A 27,151-nucleotide genomic window follows, 5' to 3' on the forward strand; every position below is an offset into this window, starting at 1 on the left:
CTTTCCCCGTTACCATCTGTATATTTCCATTTGTCTGGTACATCCCACATTCGTGCTAAAACATATTTACCAAGGCTTATGCCCCAACCCTCGTATGTAAATGAAGATGTGTAAGACAAACACGAGTAACTAGCGCCGAGCTAGAAGAATTAAGCAAATGCAGGGGAAATCCCCAGGAATCGAACCCAGGGCTCTCTGAAGTGAAGGCCACTACGTTGAACATTCAGCCGAAGAGGCAGGCGATTGTGTCTCAACTGAAGAAACACATAAGATTTATCCTTGTGCGTGGGGGCGATAGAGTAGATTTACGGAATCCCCCACCTGTCACAAGATTGTGGTGGTGGTGGTGGTGATTGATGTTTTAAGAGGAAGTTGAATCTGGCAACCATCTTCTATTAACAGTAATCAGAGGGAAAATGGCGGAGGTCTGCCACTTCGAAAAATTAAGATATTGGCAAAAATAAAAGACAAGGACCACAAAAAATGTAAAAAATGAAAGACCCCACCAGATCTCTAAAACTCAATTCTATCAGTGTTGGAAGAGAACAAGAGTTGATCAAGAGAGGTCATTTCGCCCCAAGTCAGACTTGTGCCGGGCGACGTTGTCATGAAAAACCCCAGCCGAACAGTCCATCCTCTGTCCCCACCAGTAATTTTTTCCTGAAACAACTAACTGAGTGGAGATGTTTGACACGTGTAAAATGACTGATTCACATGAATAGAAGTGATATTGAGCACCTAAAAGATGTAGATGACTGTGAAAATAACGAAAATTAATTAATACCGTCTTCTTCCAGCTTTTCCTGTTTTGATATAGGGTCGCCATATTTGATGAGTTTTTTTATTTTTATTATTTTTTTTCTTTGCTATTTGCTTTACGTCGCACCGACACAGATGTGTCTTATGGCGACGATGGGAGAGGAAAGGCCTAGGAATTGGAAGGAAGCGGCCGTGGCCTTAATTAAGGTACAGCCCCGGCATTTGCCTGGTGTGAAAATGGGAAACCACGGAAAACCATTTTCAGGGCTGCCGACAGTGGGGCTTGAACCCACTATCTCCCGATTACTGGATACTGGCCGCACTTAAGCGACTGCAGCTATCGAGCTCGGTGATGAGTTTCCTCCATTTTTCTCTGTCCAATGCCCGCTGCTCACGTAAGCTCTTCTCCTTCAGGTCTTCAGATATTAATTATCTTCAGCGTCCTCTATACCTCCCTCTATTTCGTTTACCCTCCATCTCCATTTTCATCACACCGGGCGAGTTGGCCATGCGGTCAGGGGCGCGCGGCTGTGAGCTTGCATCCGGGAGATAGTGGGTTCGAATCCCACTGTTGGCAGCCCTGAAGATGGTTTTCCGTGGTTTCCCCATTTTCACACTAGGCAAATGCTGGGGCTGTACCTTAATTAAGGCCCACGGTTGCTTCCTTTCAACTCCTAGGCCTTTCCTATCCCATCGTCGCCATAAGACCCATCTGTATCGGTGCGACGTAAAGCCGCTAGCAAAAAAAAAAAAAAAAAAAAAAACATTTTTCATCACCCTCTTCCCCAACTAATAATCCTCCTCTCTTGTCGTTAAATGGCCAGACCATCCCAATCGTGCCTCTTGAAGATTTCCCGCCATTTCTACATATTCCACTGTCCTTCTGATATGTTCATTTCAAACATGGTCCATCCAGTCTGGTTACTCTACACGTCCACCTCAGCATCTTCATTTCTGCTGCTCTCATTCTGCTGATTTGTCTTTCATTCAAAAGCAAGGTTTCGATGCCATACATCATTGCTGGCCTCATCAGTGTCTTGTACAGTTCTCCTTTAAGCCTGGCTGGCACCCTTCTGTCATAAAGTACCCCTGTTGTATCCTCTATTTCTTTCAGTCTGCCTGTATTCTACTAGTGAGTTCCAATTCTACATTTCTAGTTTCTTCCAGGACTGATCCCACGAATTTGAAGTGGTTCACTCTCTTTATGACTTCACCATTCACTTGAAGGTTTTCTCCGACATGAAGAAGAAAATATTTTGTTCTCACTCTCCCACTTCCAGTGTTGAGGCCCGCTGGTTTTGTTTCCTTAGAACTCCTTCCTTAGTCTCTGAAAACAGTACCACGTCATCTGCATACACCATGGTTCCGCTTCCCTCACCTTCTCTGTCATTATATCCATTAGAGTACTGAACAGGAATGGACTCAAATCGGATAATTGGTGCAACCCCCTGTTTCTGCAATACTACTGTGGACGTTCGCTCTCACCTTTCTGTACATCTCCTGTACCAATCTAACATATTTCTCAGGAACATTCCATTTCCTAAGACTTCTCCACCCCTCTTGTCTGGGCACTGTATCATATGCATTTTCCAAATCTATAAACCACAGGCGAAGATCTCCTGTCTTTTCCCGAAAACTTTCTATGGTTTCTCTCAGGTCAAAGTTTGGGCCTGTTTTAAAAATAATATGTAAATGGAAATTGGCTTTGTAAAAATAATGTGGTGCATTACTTTCGGAACGACCCTCGTAAATGTCCTCAACACGACCTCATAATCTGAAAGTCATATCGAAGTACACTGTGGTCGTGAATGCTTACTCAAATTCAAAATGAAGTTTCACACAACTATGGCCGGTTCATGAGGATAATGATAAGGAAGATAATGGCAGTCAACCAAACTTGGCATACTTATGACTTACTATCAGGAAACAAACGCCGTGGGGTTAATATACGACTAGGGATTGGAGTGGGGAGGGAGTGACATATTAAAAAATAGAAAATAGTGTCCAGTCCACAGTTTTCGGGGACGCTGAGAAGATCAGTGGTATTCCTTTCGTCGTGTAAGTCCAAGTTCATCCCCCTATTGTCATAGGGGGGTGATAAAGGGTGAAAAAGACAAGGTCCCAAATGATCGAGATTATAGACGTATGTGTGCATGTTCTAGCATAGCTCTCAACCAAAACTGATGCAAGTATGAATTGCTATCTGGAAAATATACTGTAGGGTAAGAGATCCCTAGCGCCTCTAAGGTAGGGGGAGAAATGTAAACAAAATAATCGAAAAAGACCAATATTAGTGTCGAATCCATAGTTTTCGGGGTCGCTCAGATGAACTGTTGCACTCCAGATGCAGTTTAAGTCAAAGTTAATCCCCGATCGGAATGGGGGTTCGAACGGGTGAGAAAGAATTTCAAACATGACCGAGATTGTGTATGTTTGTTCTAGCACAGCTCTTAAGAAACTTGGTACACGTATGACTTAGTATCGAAAAAAAAAATACTGTGCAGCTAAGACACCCCTAGCGATGGGTGGAAAGGGGGATGAAATATAAAAAGTAATAGATAACTTCCAGATGAATGTAAAAACAATATTTTTTCGGGGTCGCTGAGATGAATAGTGACACTCCAGATGCCGTTAAGTCCAAGATCAGCTCCCAACGACATGAGGGGGTGGTGAGAAGGGGTGAAAAAGAAAATGTCTAAAATAATGGCTGTGTTCCGGCACAGCTCTCAACCAAAACTGGCACACATTTGAGTTACTATCCCAAGGGAAGAGGGTGAAATATAAATATAATCGAAAACGAACGATATTAGTGTCGAATACATAGTTTTCGGGGTCACTGAGATGAATTGTGGTACTCTGGATGCCGTTTAAGTCAAAGTTCAGCCTCAATCGGTATTGAGTTAGAAGGGGTGAGAAATAATGTCCAAATTGACCAAGATTATGTATGCACTGATGATGATGATGATGATGATGCTTGTTGTTTAAAGGGGCCTAACATCTAGGTCATCGGCTTTATGATATGTGTTTATTCTAGCATATATAAAAACCAAACTTGGTACACATATGGCTTAGTTTCGAAAAAAATGCTGTGGCGTTAAGCCAGCTAGGGGGTGGGGTGGAAAGGGGTGAAATAGAAAAATAATAGAAAACGTCTTACGACAATGTGGAATCCATTAATTTCGGAGTCGCTAAGATGCACAGTGACACGCTGGATGTGTTTTAAGTCAAAATTCATCCCCATCGGCATGGGGAATTGATAAGGAATGGAAAATAAAAATATCCAAAATGACTGGGATTAGTATATGGATGTATGTGTGTATGTTCCAGGATAGCTCTCATACGCACTTGGTACAAACATGACTTTCTATCTGCAAAAAACCTGTGGTGGTAAGACACCACTAGCTCCTCTTATGCGGGGGGAGAGGGGGTTGAAATATAAAAACATTAAAAAAGGCCAACATTACTCAAATCCATAGTTTTCTTGATCACTGCGATGAACTGTGACCCTCCGGATGCCTTTTAATCAAAGTACTGACTCCACAGGCATGGTGGTGAGAAGGGATGAGAGGAAACTTCCAAATTGACCGAGATTATGGATGAATGTGTGTATGTTCCAACACAGGTCTCAGCTAAAGTTGATACACATATGACTTACTATCTGGAAAAATTTTATGGGGTTAAGACACCCCTACACTCATAGGGGAGGAGTGAAATGTAAAAATAATTGAAACGACGAATATTAGTATCGAGTTCATAGTGTTCGGGGTTACTGAGATGAATTATGGAACTCTGGATGCCTTTTAAGTTAAAGTTCATCCCCAATCGGTACGAGAGATAGAAGGGGTGAGAAAGAATGTCCAAAATGACCGAAATTATGTGTGTATGTATGTATGTATGTAAGTTTATTTGTTGTAGCATAGCTCTCAATCAAACTTAGTACACATATGACTTAATATCGAATAAAAATTCGGGGACGTTAAGACATTCCTTGCACCCCTAGGGGTGAGGTGGAACGGGGTTGAAATCTATATAAATAAAATTGTAGGGGGTCCGCTGTCTGTAATTTCTTTTGTTTTGCCAATTTTTCAGATATTTATCCGTTTTAGGTCAACTCAAGACCGAATCGGTGGTTTTTACGTTTCGTGTCTGTTTGTTTGTCTGTCTGTTTGTCTGTTCCACTATCACGTCGAAACGGCTGGATAGATCTCAACCAAACTTCATATTTAGAGTATACTCATCCCGGGGAAGGTTTCGATATGCATATCATTTTAAAATCTTTGAATACTCTGGGGGTTTATAGGAAAACCAGAATGGTTTTTCCACCATCACGTCGAAACGGCTGGATAGATCTCAACCAAACTTCATATTTAGAGTATACTCATCCCGGGGGAAGGTATCGATATGCACATTATTTTAAAATCTTTGAATAGACTGGGGGTTTATAGGAAAACCAGAATGGTTTTTCCACCATCACTTCGAAACGGCTAGATAGATCTCAACCAAACTTCATATTTGGAGTATACTCATCCCGGGGAAGGTTTCGATATGCATATCATTTTAAAATCTTTGAATAGACGGGGGTTTATAGGAAAACCAGAATGGTTTTCCTCCATTTTCTCTTATACTATTGATTTTCTGTAAACTTCGTTTACCGTACGTGAAACGTCTCTTCATTATAAACAACTTTCGTTATGTTCATAATTTACCTTACTCTTCACATGACGGAGAAATTTACAATTTATCTGGTATCATGCTCTGCATTGAGTGACCGACAGACCGACAACGAACCTACAGGTTACCATGGCAACGTCTCTGACTGCATGCCAGCAGGTAAGTAACGTATTGCCATTTTCTTCATCATGCTTTTAAATTCGTTGTTGTTCCTTGGGTAGAAGGCAAGAGAAGCGTCAATCGGCCTATCTGCGGGATATTGGCGGAATACCGTTGGATGTTATAACCGCCCTCGAATAGATTAAGTAATAACACCATTAGTCATCATCTTATTATTTGTTTACCTAAGAATCACTGGACCTAAATTTCTCCTCTGTTACCGCTTTATTATATCCATAATTCACACTAGCATAATTTATTGAGGGGCATTTGATTTTCCAACACATTCACTTGGCATTTACATATTTGTCGTTATCCGGCTGTCCTCAGTTATAATCCATTTTCTATTACTTTCAACTTTCTTAACTGTATTATTTCTTCCTTAATTACGCCATATGTACGCGAGTGCTACAAACTACTGGATGTATTTCCACCAAGACTCATATTTAGAATACACCTGTCCTTGATAGGTTTTAGGACAAATATTGTTTCTAAATCCCTGAACTGACTGGGGGTTTATACGAAACCAAAACAGTGATTTTGCACTTCCACAAAATATACACAACCAAACTTAATGGAAATCTACCTACCTTGGTAGAAATTAATTTCTAAACCTTTTCTCTCATGTGCATCATTTCGATACGAGGATTAATAAGGGAGATATCATTAACGGACCGTTTTTCTGTACAAGTCCCATCGGACTTAACTCACGAGCGGGTGCGTGTAAAGCGTATTCCTTACAACTTGAAAACTACTGAAGACATTCGAACCAAAATTTACATTTAGCATCCACCTGTCCAAAGGTAGGTTTTAAACGTAAATAACATTTCATGTTCCAGAATGGACTGGCGGTTTATAGGGAACACAAATGGTGATTTTACTCTTCCACAATATACACAGAACAAGACCAACCTGACTGGAAATCGATCAAACGTGATGGAATTCCACCTCTAAACCTTTTTTTTTTTCATGTGCATTTTTTCGTCAGGAGGATTAATAAGGGAGATATCATGAATGGTCACTTTTGCAGGTTAAGTCCAGCGGACATAGCCCAAAAGGTGTTTTACATGGAGCAGATTCCTTATCTATATAAATCAAATCGTAACGACTGTGTGCCTCTACACTGACTATTTTGGCGAAATTTTCGTACAGCTTTCCGTTTAAGGGGTAATAATGACCATCTGCATAATTTTTGGTTTAGTTTCCTGAAAGTCCTAATTTTTACCCGCCTCGCCTAAAATCCACATTGCGGCATAATCTGCCAGAAGAAAAAGAAGATAATTGAAATTTGACAAAATTATACGTTTTAGCCTGTAACGAACGGAAAACATCCTAGATCATTAAATTTTTCACTTTTTATCCCCGAAGAATATCGAAATATGCAGGCAATTTTAATGATGGTGCAGACTTTCGGAAATTCCTATCACATAACGGATTGCACAATCTCCGTTCAATTTGGAATGATCTACAACCTTGGTCTTATGACTTTTTGCCGTATCTGTATCCCTTTTACGTTTGATTTTTCTTTATTAATCGATGTTAAGTCAATTTGGAATTTTCACATGCATAATTCATACATTCAATTACTTATATGAAATACAGAATCATCAAATTCTTCACGAAAATTGGCCCACCCAGTAGCCATATGTGAGCCAAATGCTATGTATGTAGCTGTCACATAATTATCTGAAAAGTAATGTAATGTGAGATAATCTTACAAAACCTTTACCCTGTTCCACGTTTCTAACTCAATCTGACCCAAGAATAGATGACATATCATAGGACCAGCCATTTAGGCCACTAAATCCGGCGTGTCTTATGGTATAATCCTTTGTCGATATGTCGTACGTTTAGTAGCAGTTAATCTGTAAATGAAGGTCTTCAATATTGTAAACACGCATATACTTTCGTATGTCGATCTATATATATATTCACTGATGTCGATTTTTAGCGATCGAGAAAGGGTGGGTCTGATATTGTAATCAGTACTCCCCACACAGACTTTGACTGGCAGTAGGAAAGGGTTCCTTCTCCAACTCCTGTGTAACTGTCATTAGTAGGGAAGGCCTACAATTGTAATGAATAGTTCCCTTCTCGATTTGACTTGCAGAAGGCAAGTGAGCATGGAGTTTTGTTTAAAACTCCCCTACCCGATTGTGTTTGGCAGTAGGCAAGGGTGCCCGCCATTATAAAGAAATGTCCTCATCTAAAATGTGACTGGCATTAGGCATAGTGGCCTGCTATTTTGATGGAAACTCACCAGCTTGGTGTGACTGGCAGTAAGCTGGCTGGCAGTAGGAAAATGGGCCTGGCATTGTAATGATAACTGCACAACTCAATTTCGAGAGATAGCAGGGTAATTGCCTACCATTATAATAGAAACTCCTCAACTGTAATCTGTCTGGAAGTAGGAAAGGGGGCTGCCATTTTAACGAAAACTCCCCAAATCGATTCTGTCCGCGTAGTAGGCAATGGGGCCTGCAATTATAATGTAAACTTCCCAACTCGATTGTGAATGGCAGTAGGCAAGTGACCCTGCCGTTATATCACAAATCCGTAACAAACACTTTACATTGGAAACTACGTACGGGGACCTCCCCATGCTCTTTCTCGGATAACGCTAAGAGACATGCAATTTTAAAACAATCTTATTTACTGCATGTACACTATTTACATTCGCTAGTATGAAGATAATAGAAAACGTCCAATGTTAATGTAGAATTCATTGTTTTCGGGTTCGTTGAGATGAATAGTGACACTGCGGATGTCGTCGAATTTCAGCCCCCACCAGCATGGAGGGTGAGAAAGGGAGGAAAAGAAAATGTCCAAAATGACAGATATTATGGATGTACGTGTGTATGTTGCAGCATAGCTGTCAAGCAAACTTGGTACGTACAGTATGTGACTTTCTATCCGAAAAAAATCCAGTATGGTGGTAAGCCACCACTAACTCCTCTATGAGAATTTGTGAAATGTCAAAATACCGGGCGAGTTGGCCGTGCGGTTAGGGGTGCTCAGCTGTGAGCTTGCATCCGGAAGATAGTGTGTTCGAAGCCCACTGTCGGCAGCCCTGAAGATTGTTTTCAGTGCATTCCCATTTTCACACCAGGCAAATGCTTGGTCTGTACCTTACTGAAGGCCATGGCTGCTTCCTTCCCATTCCTAGACCTTTCCTATCCCATCGTCGGCATAAGACCTATCTGTGTCGGTGCGACGTAAAGCAAATAGCAAAAAAAATTTACAAATAATCGAAAACTACCAATATTACTGTCGAATCCATAGTTTTCGTGGTCGCTGAGATGAACTGTAACACTCTGGATGCCGTACAAGACGAAGTTCAGCCCCAGTCAGAATTGGGATTAGAAGGGGTGAAAGAGAATACACAAAATGAACGAGATTATGGTTGTATGTGGGTATGTTCTAGCATGGCTCTGGATGTAGTTGAAGTCCGCGTTCAGCCTCCATTGTCATAGGGGTTAAGAAGTGTTGAAAACGAAAATGCACAAAATGACTTATATAACTGTTGATTCCTCAGTTTTTGGGATCATTAAGCTGATTAGTGACAGTCCCAGTGAGAGTTGGAATAGCGTACATTATATCTATAAAGCAACGCGTAAATACATAGAATTAAAACTTATTTTTCACTATTCATTTGGAAGAGCGAGGTACTTCCCAGAGAATCTCAGCTGCCACAAGGGCAAAGCTTAACGCGAAACTAGATGATCTCAAACTTAAACACACAACAATAACTCTAAATCCTCAAAAGAGTTTGCTAAATATCAATCAACGTCACAATAAAGAAATCTACAAAAATTATCTTTCAAACAGGTGGTACAAATAGTAGAATTAAACATTCAAAAATTTACTCAGCAGGCCCGGGTGCTACAATTATTTTCACGAGAGTTTAATCCTGATGTAAACATGGTATGACTACTCCGCCAAAGAAAGAGCTGTGATTTGCTGAGCGTGTAGTACTGACCTCCACCCCGACAACGTCTCGTGTTCGGACGAACAGTGCTACGCATCGCATACGACAACAGTGCGAAGATCTGAACTTCTGAATAAACGACTAAACCTGGATTTTGTTCACTTAGTTTATTGAACACACTCACAATGCACTTTTGAGCGGTTTTTCCTGTTTTGTGCTTCACTACACGCGATGGTCATACCTCTTGCTCCCTTTCTCTCACTATGAATATTGACTCACTGACTGCGGCAAGATTCAACGCCTTATTTTCGCGCTGTACGAGAAGACTTCCTATATTATTACACCGCGCCTTTTGCCTTTATTTCTCGTTATTTAATCACTATTTTATAAAGAAACATATTTATACCGGTATGTATGATAACCTTATTTTAATTTGATGGCTTACTCTTCCAAACTCTCTAAATGTAATAAAATAAAATAAAACAAAATAAAATAATATTAATGCGACGTACTACTTTTCTTCGAGCTCGCATACAGTCGAGTGAGTGCGACGTTTGCTTCTCCAATGAACTATGTCTATGTCCATGTGCAAAGGCAAGGTGCTCCACCTATTTGTTTACATCAGGATTAATCTCTTGTGAAAAGAAGTATGCAGCTAGTGATGTTATAAAATGAAAGGGTTCAGAGTGATGGTATACTATACATGCCGCATGTGCACAAGTCTTACCTGGTAGAAATGATGACTGAAGTAGTTGTTAGCTTCTGCAACGGCACGCTCCTTGAAGTCTACATCACTTGCTTGAGCTCCCAGTAATCCACATAAGAGGAATGCTGCCGGGAAGAGTAAAAGATAAACTGTTAGTTTCAATTACTAAACTCATAATTTCGTTCTTTTTAACTCTTAAATCATCCATTATTACGCAATTCAAACATGTGTGGGATAACCACGCAGGCAACTTTTGCACACGAGTGTGAACTATTACGAAATAATCTGTTATATGACTCGAGTCAGCCTCCTTCTCAAGGAGGATCTGTTCTCTGTTATGACTCAAGTCGACATCCTTTTCAAAGAGGAAGTAAATAATTTGTATTTATTTATTGTGTTAAAATATGTGCTGATCATTAGCCAATAGCACTATTTGTGGTAATATAAACATAAACACGAAGCGTGTTAATTGCTTAGATTATTGACTATAGCGGTCAACTTCCTAGCTTATTGATATCAAGTAATAAACAGTCCAATAAGTCAGACCAGAGGCAACACGCACCCAAAATTTTGAGAGTATATTAATGCCAGCGTAATCTGGGTATGATTTTTCAGTATACAAACAGATCTACTCTAGCTTGTATGCTGAGAGGACATCACATCAGTTTCTAATAAATCATCTGTAAATTTCATCTACAATTAGTCTTATTATTCAGAATTTATCAGAGTACCATAACAGCTGCGAATACGTTAGGTATCACGTACTTGGAACTTTGAATAATACTGTCATCATTCTTCTACTTGTGATATGACGTCTACTAGTTGACTCGAGTGTGACACACGTCCGAATCCAAGATACCTTAATTCGAGAAATAATTCAAAACTGATTATCGTCGCACCTTCGGCTAAGCGACACATGGATTTGGTGAGGTTAAAGACAAGTAACAAACCTCAAATTTTATTAGAAGCCGGAATAGAGCAGCGGTTGCTTAGAAGACCAAGACTCATCAGGGCACTTTTTCTGAAACTAAGGAACAACAAGTCCGGCCACACGGTGTAGGGGGCAACGCGTTCGCCTGTCACCCGGCAGCCCCGGGTTCGATTCCCGGCCGTGTCAGGGGTTTTTAATTTAAAATGATTAATATCCTTGGCCTGGGGACTGGGTGTTTGTGCCGTCCTTAACGTTCCTTTCCTCACATTCAATACTCTACCCTTCCGCAACTACACTTACACGCAGGTTCCTATCTAATGGTGAAACTAGTGGCAAAAGATCTGCAGAGGTCGACGCCACGAACAAATATATTTTTTTTAAAGGAACAACAATTTTTCATGGACAGTGATTTCTTATTATTGAATAAAGCACCTTCATTCACAGATTCTTCTTCATTTTTGAAAATAATCTCCAGTTCTTCACATATTTTTCCACTATTCTGCAAGCTTGAAAACACTTTTGCGACAGACCTTCGTTTAAACAGCCCTCGGACCCTGGAATCTTTTCCTTTACAAAACCGATAGGTCAGAGAACACCACGTCAAAATTGTAGGCAGAATGTGACAGAATATCCAAATCCATTTTCCCAATTTCCTGCTTCCTGCAGAAGTGGGGGCGCGAGTTAGTTACATTTTCATCAAAGTTTCAAACATCCGCATAAATATTAATCCTATCTATAGAAAATGCTATGTCTGAATTTCTGTACAGGGTGGGCTATAAGTCATCATCATCATCATCATCATCTGTTTACCCTCCAGGTTCGGCTTTTCCCTCAGACTCAGCGAGGGATCCCACCTCTACCGCCTCAAGGGCAGTGTCCTGGAGCTTCAGACTCTTGGTCGGGGTATACAACTGGGGAGAATGACCAGTACCTCGCCCAGGCGGCCTCACCTGCTATGCTGAACAGGGGCCTTGCGGGGAATGGGGAAGATTGGAAGGGATAGACAAGGAAGAGGGAAGGAAGCGGCCGTGGCCTTAAGTTAGGTACCATCCCGGCATTTGCCTGGAGGAGAAGTGGGAAACCACGGAAAACCACTTCCAGGATGGCTGAGGTGGGAATCGAACCCACCTCTACTCAGGTGACCTCCCGAGGCTGAGTGGACCCCGTTCCAGCCCTCGTACCACTGTTCAAATTTCGTGGCAGAGCCGGGAATCGAACCCGGACCTCCGGGGGTGGCAGCTATTCACGCTAACCACTACACCACAGAGGCGGAAGGGGTATAAGTCACTTACGAAAATGCCACGTTTAGTTGCTAGGTCCGCCCTGTCAATATTTATTACAGTGAGTTTCTCTCGTCGGTTGGCCGGCAGGCGCGCCCAGCTTATCTGCCTTCCGTTGACTCATCACTCCCCGATCCGCGCTATAACAACAAGGACAGCACTTCGCTCACCTTATCCGTATATGACATGAGGTAAAAATTAAAAATAAGGAAATAAGAACTAACAAAATATGAATATAGAAAATTAGTAATTAAGAATTAAGAAAATAAGCTCGTACCTTATGAGAGGAAATGTTGGAAATGGTTTCAATTTTCAACATTTCCGTAGCCAGCCACGCTCAGCTCTTCGAAACCCCGGCTTCTTGTCCAAGTTGTCTTGGGGATTTTGTAGGCGTATGTTCTAACCTTTCTGCGATGTCATTGACTTTCTCCTCGTTAAGTACCCGTTTTTTACACTTCGCTTCTTATCGAGTAAAGAAACTGTTCCTCTCAATTTGTTTACGAGTTTCCGCACGGTCTCTCTTTGTGGAGGGCGTACACCTGAAAAGTGTATTACAAATCGCCTAACGACTTCCCGGCAAGACTCTGTTTTCACATAATTATCGTACATGAACACCCTATCCTCCACCGCGTATACATGTGGAAGCATTATGAGAATTATACCCCGAAGTAGGACTTCACAATTCGAGAACAGTTGCAGCGAAAGATCAATACTTAATACGCTTCTAAGCACGGACCTGAACTGCGAAGTTCGGGCATTCCCCTTATGTCGCTGCGCTGTGTAACGGGCAGTGATGAGTCAACGGGAGGCAGATAAGCTGGGTGCGCCCGCCGGCCAAACGATGAGAGATGGTAACTCTCGTCAACAGCGAATTTGATATCATTAACCAAAATTCCTCATATTCTAATATGCATTAACCTAACTTACACATAAAACACAAATAGTTAAAAACGCTAAACAAATTAACACACACACTAAAAGGTTTCCTTTATAATGCTTGTATAAATTGCATTAATATCTGTTATGTTTGTTCTTAATGTTGATGAAACACTTTGAAACTTCATATTAAAAACAACCACCATTGATCTCTTGGATGAAGTCAAAATTAAAACAATCAACATCTATGCTCTTGCTGTTAAAAATCCTCCTAAGAAGGTCTTATCCACCACAAAGTTATGGACTTTCTCCCTCATAAGACATACTTAGAATGAGTTGCCCCATGATACATTCAGTAGCTTATTGAGCAAAAGATTCTTATCCAAATGTAAACAGAACGTATCAAACAGTACCGCCGTGTCCTTAAAATCAGTACCTGGTAGATGTTCTCATTATGTAAACATATGCCGTTTGCTCGTGTCTGGCTGGAGAGCAAGAAGGCATTCACTGCTCGGGTACATTATAATAAAAAGTACGTATGGAAGCAGTTTTATCCTGGGATGATACTCACACCGTTCACTACATCGTAGTGAGCACGTCATAATATCCTGTTAATACAATATGCCGTTTTCCGCGACATTCTACGATAAATAGTGTCATAATCAGCATGTTTTGCCCAGACCGGGACACGAGTGGCCCTCTGCTGGCCAGGAGAAGTGGGGTCTAGTTGCGCGTAACGAGAGAAAAGAGAGCTCGTACAACGGGTCCGTGAAAAAGCGCTCTCACGCCGCTGAGAGGGAAGAGAGAACCCACGCTACGCGTGAGAGTAGTTTCAAGCCAAGAGGAGGGTCTTATCACGGCGTGTCAACGCATGAAATAGTAACTCTCTGTGATTTTCCCTACAAATTCAATGATGCCAACCTACAGTCTTCAGTTGTTATTAAGAATAATAATAAGAAAAATTGAGAGATATGAGATGAATATTTATGAGTAAGGAGTCATACGAATCAGGGGATTTTATACTGATTTATGGTACCGGTATCAAGATATGTCTTACATAATTAATGCATCACTAATGACGCACTTTATGCGGGTCTTGAACGTGAGACAGAAATCCAGGAATCCCCACGGCTTGCCGTCTAAAGCTGAAAATTATCAAGTAACGCCTTAGAGATTGTGAGCGACCCTACGATGCGATCAGGATGAAATTTAATCAAGTAAAAAGAAGAATATTTGAGCTTCCATTTGATACCTCAATCGACGGTGAGAAGCAAATATTAGCAGACCGTTGTTTGGAAAGTAGGCGTGGCCTTCCACCTCCACTAGTGCCAGGCCAGCTCCCCTTTTTAGGAAAGAGCTACCTGAAGTAATTTACTCAATATATTCTACATCTTGTGCTGGTATGAAGTGACTCACGTATGCAGTGTATTCATAATCTTGTGCGGTTCGCACATACTGTGTTACCCAGTGATCTATAAACACGGTATCAATTACTGACCTGTGCATTTACTTTCCCGAGTGTAAGGAGTTATGAATTTATTCATTCGTTGTGAAACTTTACTGTCACGAGCGAAACAACGTAAATCTATTGAAGCGAGTGCTATTCAGTTACATTGAATCGTGTTGTAATTGGGATGTTTATTATGTACGAATTGATATATACGTAACTTAATTGGTACGTGGGACAGACAAAGAAAGGGAAGTGCCATAGGGATGTTAATAACGTCACGGCAGCATATTCGCGAAGTAAAAATTACAAGAAAAAATAGCGGCTTATGTCTGTGATACTGACAGAAGGGACAGCGTCTGCTAAATACCATAAACTCAGTGAGTAATACGTCCTACGAATTGTAAATGCGGTGAATCAGGCAAATGTAGTATCAGTAATACGCAAAGTGTTGGAATAATCGGAAGCGTTCGTGTATCAAGAGACAGTGTTTGGGTGAACGTGTGATGCGCCAATACCTATCTGATTATTATTAACTCTGATAGGCAAAATGAGAGGAAATAGGTAACGAATTACAGGACTAATATTGTTACTAGGCTAGTACACTTGAGCCTATCAGTGATTCTAGATGCAGCAAATTATAGCAGCGTTGTCCTGATGAAAGATGACCTTTTTCCTTGCCAAACCAAGCTGAAAATTTTCCTCAGTGGACGGAGATTTTCTACAAGGGAAGAACTGACAGCCGAATTAGAGAGGTATTTTGCAGGCCTGAAGGAATCTCATTTTCGAGATGGGATCAAGGCATTGGAACATCGCTGGACTAAATGCATTAGTCTACAGGGAGACTATGTTGAAAAATAAAAGCAGTTCTAACGAGGTAAAATACTTAATTCTAGTACATTCCGATAACTTTTCAAACCACCTACGTAATTCGTAGGTGTCAGCGAGCATTTATTCATTAGATGGGGTACGCCTCTTCGTTAACGTTATGAGTATGAAGTGCAAAGATGCAAATCCGATAGGGAATGAAGAAACATTTAAGTCACTATTCAGAAAGCTAATGTATATTTCTTTTATGTAAAATCATATGGCATATTTCTCGTATATAAATTGTAACGGTTCAAATCCCGTTACAAGATGATATCTGTATTTTTATTATTGTATGATTTTATCTGTATTTTATTATTATTATTATTATTATTATTATTATTATGTCAGTATTATTATTATATTATCTGTGATATTGTTACTATTATTGTAATTCTCCGTTTTATTCAATTCGATTTTGCAATTGCCTGTTGCTTGCAAGATTGTACTTAGATGTATACATATATACGTATGTGTAGAATACCACTCAATACCTGTACAGTGAGAATTGTTGTATATATCAGAGATTGGGTGTGACGTTGGGACATTGTGCAAGATTAGTGGAGATTCTGCCAAGTCATCGCCACTTCATGGCTACGGCATTGTATTTATTTAGATATGCGCTCAGCGAGTCGGCCGCCACAGGGCTATTTCACCACTGTGTGTAATATCTGTCGCGTAGGTAGGAGTATGTCATTGCTATTTCTGGAGATTACGTAGCTGTGTCAACCAACGTCTATATAAGGTGGATGCATATTGTAGCGTCAGTCATTACTTAAACGGAAGCAGTACAGTGAAGAAGTCTACTAGATCGAGAGGCCTTAGTTGGTCAGTGAACGAGAGATGGAGAAGACTCAGTGAGCCATTAATCATTGGTCATTGAGAGAGTGAGGCCAAAAGTTGGTTGGTCGCTCACTCAGTTGAAGACACGGACGCAAGGCTTACCACGGAGTCAGAGAGGGCAACCCTGGACCTGCCAATATTGACTTACAAAGAAGTCAGATGATATGGAGAAGAAGCAGTCACAAGGATGTATCACCAAGTTAGGCGTGACACATCTACAGTAAACACCAGATCAAAGGAATACGTCGTAATTACACTAAAAGTGTTGAAGGTACAGTCAAGTGAATCAGTGAGGGAAATATTTCGTATAAATTGTTAAATGTCCGGTCAAGAAGAATTCAAATTCATGCCTAGTTTCTTTCAGTTGCAATGTCATAATTTCACATTCTCATCTGTTTTATCGCAACAAGACTCACTATTTTTTTATATATTATTTAAAGAATATATATTGTTCTATCAAACGAATTCATAGTTTTATTTCAATGAAAGTAAAATATCTTAACCTCAAAATTAATGGGGAAACCGAACGCCAATCTCCTTTTCCCAGAACTTATATGGTATGTTGTCAAAAGTAAGCTTATTACCCCACACCCTAGAGATAGGCAAGAGTCTCATTCTATTATTGCTGTACTGAGTGGCAGCTGGCGCCCTTCAAATAACGTATGTGTAAGTAAGCAGGTAACAAGTAAGTGTGAGTACAGGGTTCGACGAGTCTGTATTTTATTAAATGAATATTAATTTTCAGATTTTCCATTTTAAATGCAGATATTCATAATTTCCATATTAAATTCAGATTTATATGTCTCAAACGTCAGTCAGACAGTTAGGAAGTTCACAATGTGGCGCCCAACGTGGGGCTCGAATAAATTCAGAATCTGTTCTGAATGACAGCATATCATAGGTTCATTTGGGGAGAGTGTGCGCATTTAAGCCAACGGAATCATTATCGGTAAAATTCAGGATTGTAATTTTGTGATATATATTTGTATTTTGGGGATATGTCAAGGAATTTGAAGAGGGAAATTAATTTGAGATCGCGTACTATCACTAGTGAACCAAAGATGGACAAGGAAGACAATAACAAGTCATGTGACGACGAGGTTATTGCTTCTGCGGACTTCCAAGGTGAAATTCAGAGTAGGGAACAGGTGAATACGATGGAAGCTTCTGAATTAATTCAGGAAAGTGCAGAAATTGAGAAACACACTGAAACTCAAAAGGAAATCGCGGGGGGAATAAACCAAGGTTTTTTAATTTGTTGATGGCCAGATTTACCGAGCTCAGTAATGAAAATAAGAAAGAGCTGAAAGAGATGAAAGAATTTTTTAGTAGTATTAGTAATGAAAATAATAAGAAACAGATGGAAGAATTAATTAACAGTAATAACGAAAATTGTAATGCGATCATTAGTAATATAGATTCTAAGATACTAGAGGTAACAGGGCAAACATGTAAGTTAGAACGTAAGTCAAATAAAGAGTGTGTTGAAAATGAAGATGAAATGAAGTTGAATCGGAGCAGTCTTCATATTCAGACCAAGCAAGTCAAAGAAATATGTACAGAGAATATCGTAGAATTAAGTAATAAAATTTCGAGTAATCGGGAAGAAATTCATGAGGTAGTCGAGGAAGGATTGGACAGGATTTGCAATGCAGTTGGGGAAGAGACGAGGGAACAGATTAGTAGAAATGAACAGATTGAAAGCAAACTTGTGGAGGTCACTGAACTACGGAACGAACGGGAAACGCTAACACAGCAGGTGAAAGAGAGAGAGGAAGAATTGAAGGAAGACGTGAGAATAGGGGAAGAGAATGCTGAGAGAGCAGCGGAAGAAGAAGAAGAAGAAGAAGAAGAAGTTGAGAACTGCCAGGGAGTGATACGGCAGAAAGGTACAGGTGAGGCGGCGAGAGAAGTGGTAATAGCGAGTGGTTTATTCAGTAGGGATCGTGATTTAACCAAGTTTTCTGGAGAACAGTTCAGTTCTATAGAATTTGTAAAAGTAGTTGAGAAAAGATTTGCAAGTAAGTTGAGGAATAATATTATTGAATGGGAATATGTGTTGGAGATTTTGTCTAATGTTTTTGTCGGTGAAAGTAGATAATGGTTTCGAGTTTACTGGAATAATATGTCTAATTTAGGACAGTTTAAAGTGTTCATTGACAGGCTTTGGGAAGAATGTTTACAGGGACGAGAGAGAGAGCGCATGATGTCTGGGGAAAGTGGTATTGTAGAGAGAAGGGGGAAAATGTTAGCCGTGTATCAGAGGAGAGGGGGTGATTATGATCCGCAGAGGATTAATAGTTGTGCTGATGGTGATAGTGGTCAGAAGAGTACCGAGAGAGAATCGGAAGATGGGAGGCGTATGAATTTGAGTTGTGAGAGAGAGTATCAGAGGAGTAATCCGAGAGAATCGGAAGATGGGAGGCGTGTGTATTTGAGTTATGAGAGAAAAGGTCAGAAGAGTAATCAGAGAGAATCGGAAGATGGGAGGCGTACGGGTTTGAGTTATCAGAGAGACTATGATAGTCTTAATATGAATGTTATTCAGGTGTCGTTGTCGAGCCCGAGTATTTCAGATTCACAGGGAATCGGGTAAATTAAGTGAACAGTCCAAAGGTAGAAGATGAACTGGTATTTAGTATAAGTAGTTATGTAGTGAAAGTAGATTTAAGCGTATAGTGTGATTGTGACCTAAGTAATGTTAAGTGAGATATTTAAGTAGTGCCGTAGTCGTAGATCATGCAGTAATTAATGGTAGCAGTAAGTTAGACGTAAGAAGTGTTCTGGTAAGTGATGTAAGTACTTATAATACTGAGAATATGATGTAAGTAGTGAGATAGTAACTCCGATGATGGAAATTGTGAAGGTAAATGAAGGTACTATTAGATATTGTAACAGCCGTTGGGTAAGTCAAAGTGAGTAAATAAAATGATAGCAGTACCAGTCAATTGAAGATATATGTAACTTTCAACCATGCCTTGTTGTACCAAAACTTGTGTATTCAGTTGTTTTAGGAGCTGACTTGGTTGCAAATCATGGAAGTAGAGTAGACTTTAATTTAGGTGGTGTGTGTTTGTTCTGGGAGTAATCTAGCAAAGAAGTACGTATTAATTATGATGGTCTGAGGTAAGTGTGTTGGTGACGTGTGTTCTTTGAAATATATGGGAGGTAAGTGAAGTTGTTCCTAGTGAGAGGAAATGTTTTGTTGGGTATGTTACGTGCCTGTACGACCAGTATCCGTGGGATCGTCGGTATGAGGCAGTGACGTGAGGTAATTTGAGTGAATTACAGGAGGAGTAATTGTATTCGATGTTAGGTAAGCATCGAGAGGTATTTAGTGGTAAGTGAGGAAGAACACGTATATGAACAAATTTGTTGTACATGACCATTCATCATTTGTGGGAGGTAAGTACCCCATTCAACTTAAAAATGCTAGTGACGTCTTAGAACAAATAAACATTATGCTGGATTACGGAATAATTGAACCATCTTGTAGCCATAGTATTGATTCTTTAATTATTGTTGCCAAGAAGGATGTGATCTATTGAGATATGTAAGTTTATAAGGGCAAAATTGATTCAGTTTGAGTGACAGAGTGCTACTCAGAGTTCCATTTTCATCATCTGCAGAGGCGGGAAATATGTTGAAGTTATTATTTTGTATCAGGGGTATTTCACTGTTGTGAACCGTATCGGGAAGTGTGCATATTCCTTAAAAGATCAGGAAGGGGATATTGTCGGTATTTGTAGTATTATATATGTAAAGAAGTATTTCACGTGAGATTTGTTGAAATAGGAGTAAGATGTTTAAATTTTGTGAGAAACTGGCAAAATAAAACTAACATCTGCGATATGCGTGTGAACCAAGTGTCGTATTGGTGTATTGGAAGAATAAGTGCTACATTGTCATGTACTGTGTGACAAAAAAACGGAGAACAGGACATTGGACAGTTATCTGTGATAACAATATGCGAGAACAGTTCTGATATAAGTGATATTTCACAAAAAGTTTTGATATGTTAAAAAAAAGAAGAATGTAGTGTAATCATTTAAAATTATTTGTATGTGTTAAATTGAGTGCTGTACTCTTGTGATTTGTATGAGATAAAAAGAGAATGGGACACTGAACAGTTATCTACGATGGCAATGTGCGAGAAAAATTCTCATATGTGATGTATTATAAAATGTATGGATGCTGAAAAAGAAAATTATTGTTGTATACTTATTTAAAGTGTTTATGTGTCAGTGTTATATATATATATAATTTTGTTCATAAATCAATCGATTCTTTGTTCTTCGATTTATTTATGAGGGAGGCGAATTGTAACGGTTCAAATCCCGTTACAAGATGATATCTGTATTTTTATTATTGTATGATTTTATCTATATTTTTTTATTATTATTATTATTATTATTATTATTATTATTATTATTATTATTATTATTATGTCAGTATTATTATTATGTTATCTGTGATATTGTTACTATTATTGTAATTCTCCGTTTTATTCAATTCGATTTTGCAATTACCTGTTGCTTGCAAGATTGTACTTAGATGTATACATATATACATATATGTGTAGAATACCACTCAATACCTGTACAGTGAGAATTGTTGTATATATCAGAGATTGGGTGTGACGTTGGGACATTGTGCAAGATTAGTGGAGATTCTGCCAAGTCATCGCCACTTCATGGCTACGGCATTGTATTTATTTAGATATGCGCTCAGCGAGTCGGCCGTCGCAGGGCTATTTCACCACTGTGTGTAATATCTGTCGCGTAGGTGGGAGTATGTCATTGCTATTTCTGGAGATTACGTAGCTGTGTCAACCAACGTCTATATAAGGTGGATGCATATTGTAGCGTCAGTCATTACTTAAACGGAAGCAGTACAGTGAAGAAGTCTACTAGATCGAGAGGCCTTAGTTGGTCAGTGAACGAGAGATGGAGAAGACTCAGTGAGCCATTAATCATTGGTCATTGAGAGAGTGAGGCCAAAAGTTGGTTGGTCGCTCACTCAGTTGAAGACACGGACGCAAGGCTTACCATGGAGTCAGAGAGGGCAACCCTGGACCTGCCAATATTGACTTACAAAGAAGTCAGATGATATGGAGAAGAAGCAGTCACAAGGATGTATCACCAAGTTAGGCGTGACACATCTACAGTAAACACCAGATCAAAGGAATACGTCGTAATTACACTAAAAGTGTTGAAGGTACAGTCAAGTGAATCAGTGAGGGAAATATTTCGTATAAATTGTTAAATGTCCGGTCAAGAAGAATTCAAATTCATGCCTAGTTTCTTTCAGTTGCAATGTCATAATTTCACATTCTCATCTGTTTTATCGCAACAAGACTCACTATTTTTTTATATATTATTTAAAGAATATATATTGTTCTATCAAACGAATTCATAGTTTTATTTCAATGAAAGTAAAATATCTTAACCTCAAAATTAATGGGGAAACCGAACGCCAATCTCCTTTTCCCAGAACTTATATGGTATGTTGTCAAAAGTAAGCTTATTACCCCACACCCTAGAGATAGGCAAGAGTCTCATTCTATTATTGCTGTACTGAGTGGCAGCTGGCGCCCTTCAAATAACGTATGTGTAAGTAAGCAGGTAACAAGTAAGTGTGAGTACAGGGTTCGACGAGTCTGTATTTTATTAAATGAATATTAATTTTCAGATTTTCCATTTTAAATGCAGATATTCATAATTTCCATATTAAATTCAGATTTATATGTCTCAAAAGTCAGTCAGACAGTTAGGAAGTTCACAAACTTCGCATGTGTTTTTTTCAGTTTGTTAAAGGTTATGTTTTTAAAGTAAGGAACACCATTTTTACCATTTGGTAGTGAAAGTCGTATTCCTTTCATATTTAGATTCCCCTACTTTCTAGATAATTAATTTAGTGCCCATTTTTATAGCAAACAAACCATTGACCCATTTTTCTCTCAAGCTCTGCCGTGGAAGATGTGAAAGTAGGGAGGATGGAATTCGATGCCGGGGGTTGGTTTCTGAAGGTCTCATCTAACATATTCAATTCAGACATTGTATTTGTGAACTAAGATAACTAAATGATGCCCTGGACCCCTGGACAGGTGCAATACTTTGGTGAATTCAGACTCAATAGTTGTATTCAAGCGTTCTAGATCCCGACTTTATTTCTGAACGAACTCCATCCTTCAATAACCCCCACGCTACAAAATCCATTGGGTTTAGATCTGGTGAGTACGCAAGTCCGTCTGTGATTTCAGGTTTTCTAATTCATGTACGAACCGTAACACTTTACGATAGAAAAATCTTGTTATGTTATGTTATGTTATGTTATGTTATGTTATGTTATGTTATGTTATGTTATGTTATGTTATGTTATGTTATGTTATGTTATGTTATGTTATGTTATGTTATGTTATGTTATGTTATGTTATGTTTTGTTATGTTATGTTATGTTATGTTATGTTATGTTATGTTATGTTTTGTTATGTTATGTTATGTTATGTTATGTTATGTTATGTTATGTTATGTTATGTTATGTTATGTTATGTTATGTTATGTTATGTTATGTTATGTTAGCTTAATATGTTACATACAAATAAAACACCGAGAAAATTGTGTAGAACTAAAAGAACAATGATAATGATTGACACTTAAAATACATGTGTTAATGTTGAGGTGTAAAGTCCGCTAGTCTAAACTCCTCTGATTAAAGTAAGAACTTCTTTAGTCCTTTTTAAATGGGAAATCTACCATTCAAGGTACAGATATTTTGTTAATGGAGTAGCTGGAATCAATGTATCGTGCGATATCTGAGATTTTCACGAATTGTGTTGCTCAAAGTAATCCAATCAATAAATGAAAAAAAGGTTCCACCTAATCGATACCGCTACAACACAAGGTCGAGAACAGCAGATACAAACCTACACCCGCAACACGGGAAGTAAAGAAAACAAACTGGACAAGGGTAGGTTTATATTCCCACATCTGTCAATACTAAATAGCGTCCCTATGCAATACGTTTCTAGGCGACCACTACTAATAGACGCAATATTTTTCTGCCGGTTACAGGTCGTAATACAGACGATCTAACTTAACAAATTCTCGAACACCAAATAGTAGACTTCATTCAACAGTGGGCCACACTTTTCCACCTAATAAGAGACAAGTGAAGAGGAAGAAAACCAGAAGCCGTTTTAAGAAGACATAAACACTTCATAAACATTCCAACAGGAACATTTTACCAAAAATCTCCCAAGTTTTTAACAGCAAGTGATTTTATTGGAAAAGCTCTCAGGACTTATAGTGAACCTAATACATTTTAGTCCAATAAGTGTTTTTAATATTAAGTTTAATGTTCAACTAACAACCGCCCTCAATGCACTCTCCCCCCTCCCACCTATACGCTTTCTACTAACACCTGTTTTTAATGTTTTAATGCAAATTAAGAGATTGATTTTATGCTATTTTTACCTAAGCTACATGTAAACAGCCGATGATGATTGCTAAGCAATCGAAACATGTTCTGTGATTATTAATGTCTTTATAAATAGCCCAAAGCTAAATAAAAAAGAGAAAGTATCGATTAGGTGGAACCTTTTTTCATTCATTGATTGGATTATAATATCGATACGGTAATGAAGTGGATAGTCTGTAATTGCTCAAAGTAGTGAAACCGTTCATATGCGGATTGTGAGTACATGTAATCTGCAATGCGAGAAACAGGAAAATAAACGGCGATACAAATCAAACATCGCGTGAAATGAAAGGATGCGGATCCAACCAACTAACTTATTTTCAGCTGGCTTCCTCTCGAATGACACGACCTCGTCAGTCTCATGTTCCTGCTGACACTAGACGTGTGTGTTGTTGGCGGGTCAGAGTTAATGTGGTTTGATTCCGCTAAGAGATGTTTTCAGCATTGAAATGGCGTGCTTGCATTCCCATTTCAAGTAATCTGCCATCACCATTTCCGACAGATGAATACCGTATAAATCACAGTATACCATAAAGTTCGTATTACCTTCATTAATTCAGGATCGGATGACCATGTTTACGACTCTGGTTACTTATTGGGCACTTCAATGCTTAAGATAACATTAATTTTTACGATTTATGTCCACATAACTGCACGTACGCACCTCTTATATCTTTCATAGCAACACATACACAACGAAACAAAACAAGAAAAATATCGTCAAAGGATTATTTGCGTAGCGTCGTATCGAAATGACTTATAATTAAATATTTAATTTAAAATAAGCAAACTCACCATAGTACGAAATTAAATAGTGAACACAAGAGCCACAAAAGTGATAAGTTTACGTTCCTTGTCTCTTCTGATGAGCACGTAACCATCTCACACGTAACGTAAAAGATCACTTTTACCGAGCTCGATAGCTGCAGTCGCTTAAGTGCGGCCGGTATCCAGTATTCGGGAGACAGTAGGTTCGAACCCCACTGTCGGCAGCCCTGAAGATGGTTTTCCGTGGTTTCCCATTTTCACACCAGGCAAATGCTGGGACTGTACCTTCAATAAGGCCACGGCCTTTTCCCTCCCACTCCTAGCCCTTCCCTGTCCTATCGTCGCCAAAAGACCTATCTGTGTCGGTGCGACGTAAAGCAACTAGCAAGACAAGCAAGAAAGATCACTTTTCGTGGCTGTTGCTTAAATAACTATTATCACACAAGAAGGGGCGTAACGACTGTGCTACGGACCCGCATGACAAAATAAAAATTCCGGCCCCCTCAAATAAAATGTAAAACCTATGAATAACTATTACCGAGCGAGAGGGACGTAAAGACTGCGATACGGACCCACCTGCCAAAATAAAAATTCGGGCCCCCTACAATAAAATGTAAAACCCATGAATAACTGTTACCGAACGACAGGGGCGTAACGACTGTGATACGGATCCGCCTGCTAAAATAAAAATTCGGGCCCCCTGAAATAAAATGTAAAACCTATGAATAACTATTACCGAACGAGAGGGGCGTAACGACTGTGATACGGACCCGCCTGTCAAAATAAAAATTCGGGCCCCCTCAAAATAAAATGTAAAACTTATGAATAACTATTACCGTACGAGAAGGGACGTAACGACTGTGATACGGACCCGCCTGCCAATATAAATATTCGGGCCCCTTCAAATAAAATGTAAAACCTATGAATTATTACCGTACGAGAAGGGGCGTAACGACTGTGATGCGGACCCGCCTGCCAAAATAAAAATTCGGGTCCCCTCAAATAAAATAAAAACCTATGAACAAGTAATATCGAACGAGAGGGGCGTAACGACTGTGATACGGACCCGTCTGCCAAAATTAAAATTCGGGTCCCCTCAAATAAAATGTAAAACCTATGAATAACTATTACCGAACTAGAGGGGCGTAACGACTGTGATATGGACCCGCCTGCCCAAATAAAAATTCGGCCCCCTCAAATAAAAAAATGTAAAACCTATGAATTATTACCGTACGAGAAGGGGCGCACCGACTGTGATACGGACCCGCCTGCCAAAATAAAATTTCGGGCCCCTTCAAATAAAATGTAAAACCTACGAATAACTAATATAAATTTCATTACAGTAAGTACAGTAGATATTATAAATATATTGTCAAATTGTATAAACAAAGAGCTTCTTCACAACTGTAAGATTATTAAAAATTCTTGTTTAATAGGCTTAATTTGACTGCTTCCGTGTTTTAACATCTAAGCTGCTGAACCATTCACCATTTAGTTCTTCGTACTTGAAGTTAGTTTCATTTTTCAGTAACTACGGAACACCAGAATTTCAGATATAATAATTTATTCGATTACATCAGAGAAAAATTAAATCAAGAACTGTTCAAATAATGTTTGAAAAATATCAGATAGCACAACTCATAAGACTATTGTTACCTTCGCGCAATAATAGCTCGTTCGAAACTGAATTGACTGAGTGTTATTAGACCTACTTCTTATTGGCATTATGCATTGTTGTTGAATAAATGTGTGATAAAAGTTAAATCATGACAAATATACGCATAAGTGTGAGGACTCCTCGAGATCAAGCGCGCCCCGCCAGGCAGCGCTAGAGTGGGCAAGCACCACAGTACCGATCAGCTGGTCTTAGAAATGATGTCAGAGGAAACGTGTTACTCCGTAACTGATAAGTATATACACTGTACTTTAAAAATTAATGAGAGATAACAATGAAAATACCACGATAACAATCAAAATTCCACGGCAGAGTACAATGGAGAAAAAGTATAAGTGGAAATAACAGCTACGGCTTTCACCGCATGTTGCGGAAAGCACAGTTTACTGGAGTGTACATATACAGATAAACAGCACATAACTCCCAGTACGAATACAACAGCCAGCTCCTGAAGGATCAACTGTAATGTTCTCCGTGGAATCGATACAATAAAAAAAGTATATCACCCCACATCGATTAACTAAATACCTGTGTATTTCTAACCTGCTTCTCAAGAAATTAATTCTCGATTTTGCTGAGTTGAGACTGGATTAAATTTCGGTTAGCATTTTTGAGCGGTAATATTGTCTTTTCGGCATCAGAAATTGCACTAGAATGACCCAAATTTTGATCAACATTAGAATGACCTTTTAATTCCCCATTCGGTGCTGCATTCCCGTCTTCAATCTTCTTTTCCTGATAATTTCTAGGTTCTTTTTTCTG

At 39.3% G+C, this 27,151-nt stretch overlaps 1 protein-coding gene across 1 annotated transcript in view; it reads right to left on the reverse strand.

Annotated features, from left to right (window-relative positions):
• Nucleotides 1–27,151, reverse strand: part of LOC136875953 (serpin B6) — a 177,103-nt gene that overhangs the window by 133,208 nt on the left and 16,744 nt on the right. Inside the window, exon 3 of the mRNA XM_068228277.1 lies at nt 10,245–10,348. Within this exon, the coding sequence (XP_068084378.1) occupies nt 10,245–10,348 (104 nt within the window). The remainder of the gene's footprint in view (nt 1–10,244; nt 10,349–27,151) is intronic.

The sequence above is a fragment of the Anabrus simplex genome, chromosome 6 (assembly GCF_040414725.1).
Source record: "Anabrus simplex isolate iqAnaSimp1 chromosome 6, ASM4041472v1, whole genome shotgun sequence".
Lineage (NCBI taxonomy): Eukaryota > Metazoa > Arthropoda > Insecta > Orthoptera > Tettigoniidae > Anabrus > Anabrus simplex.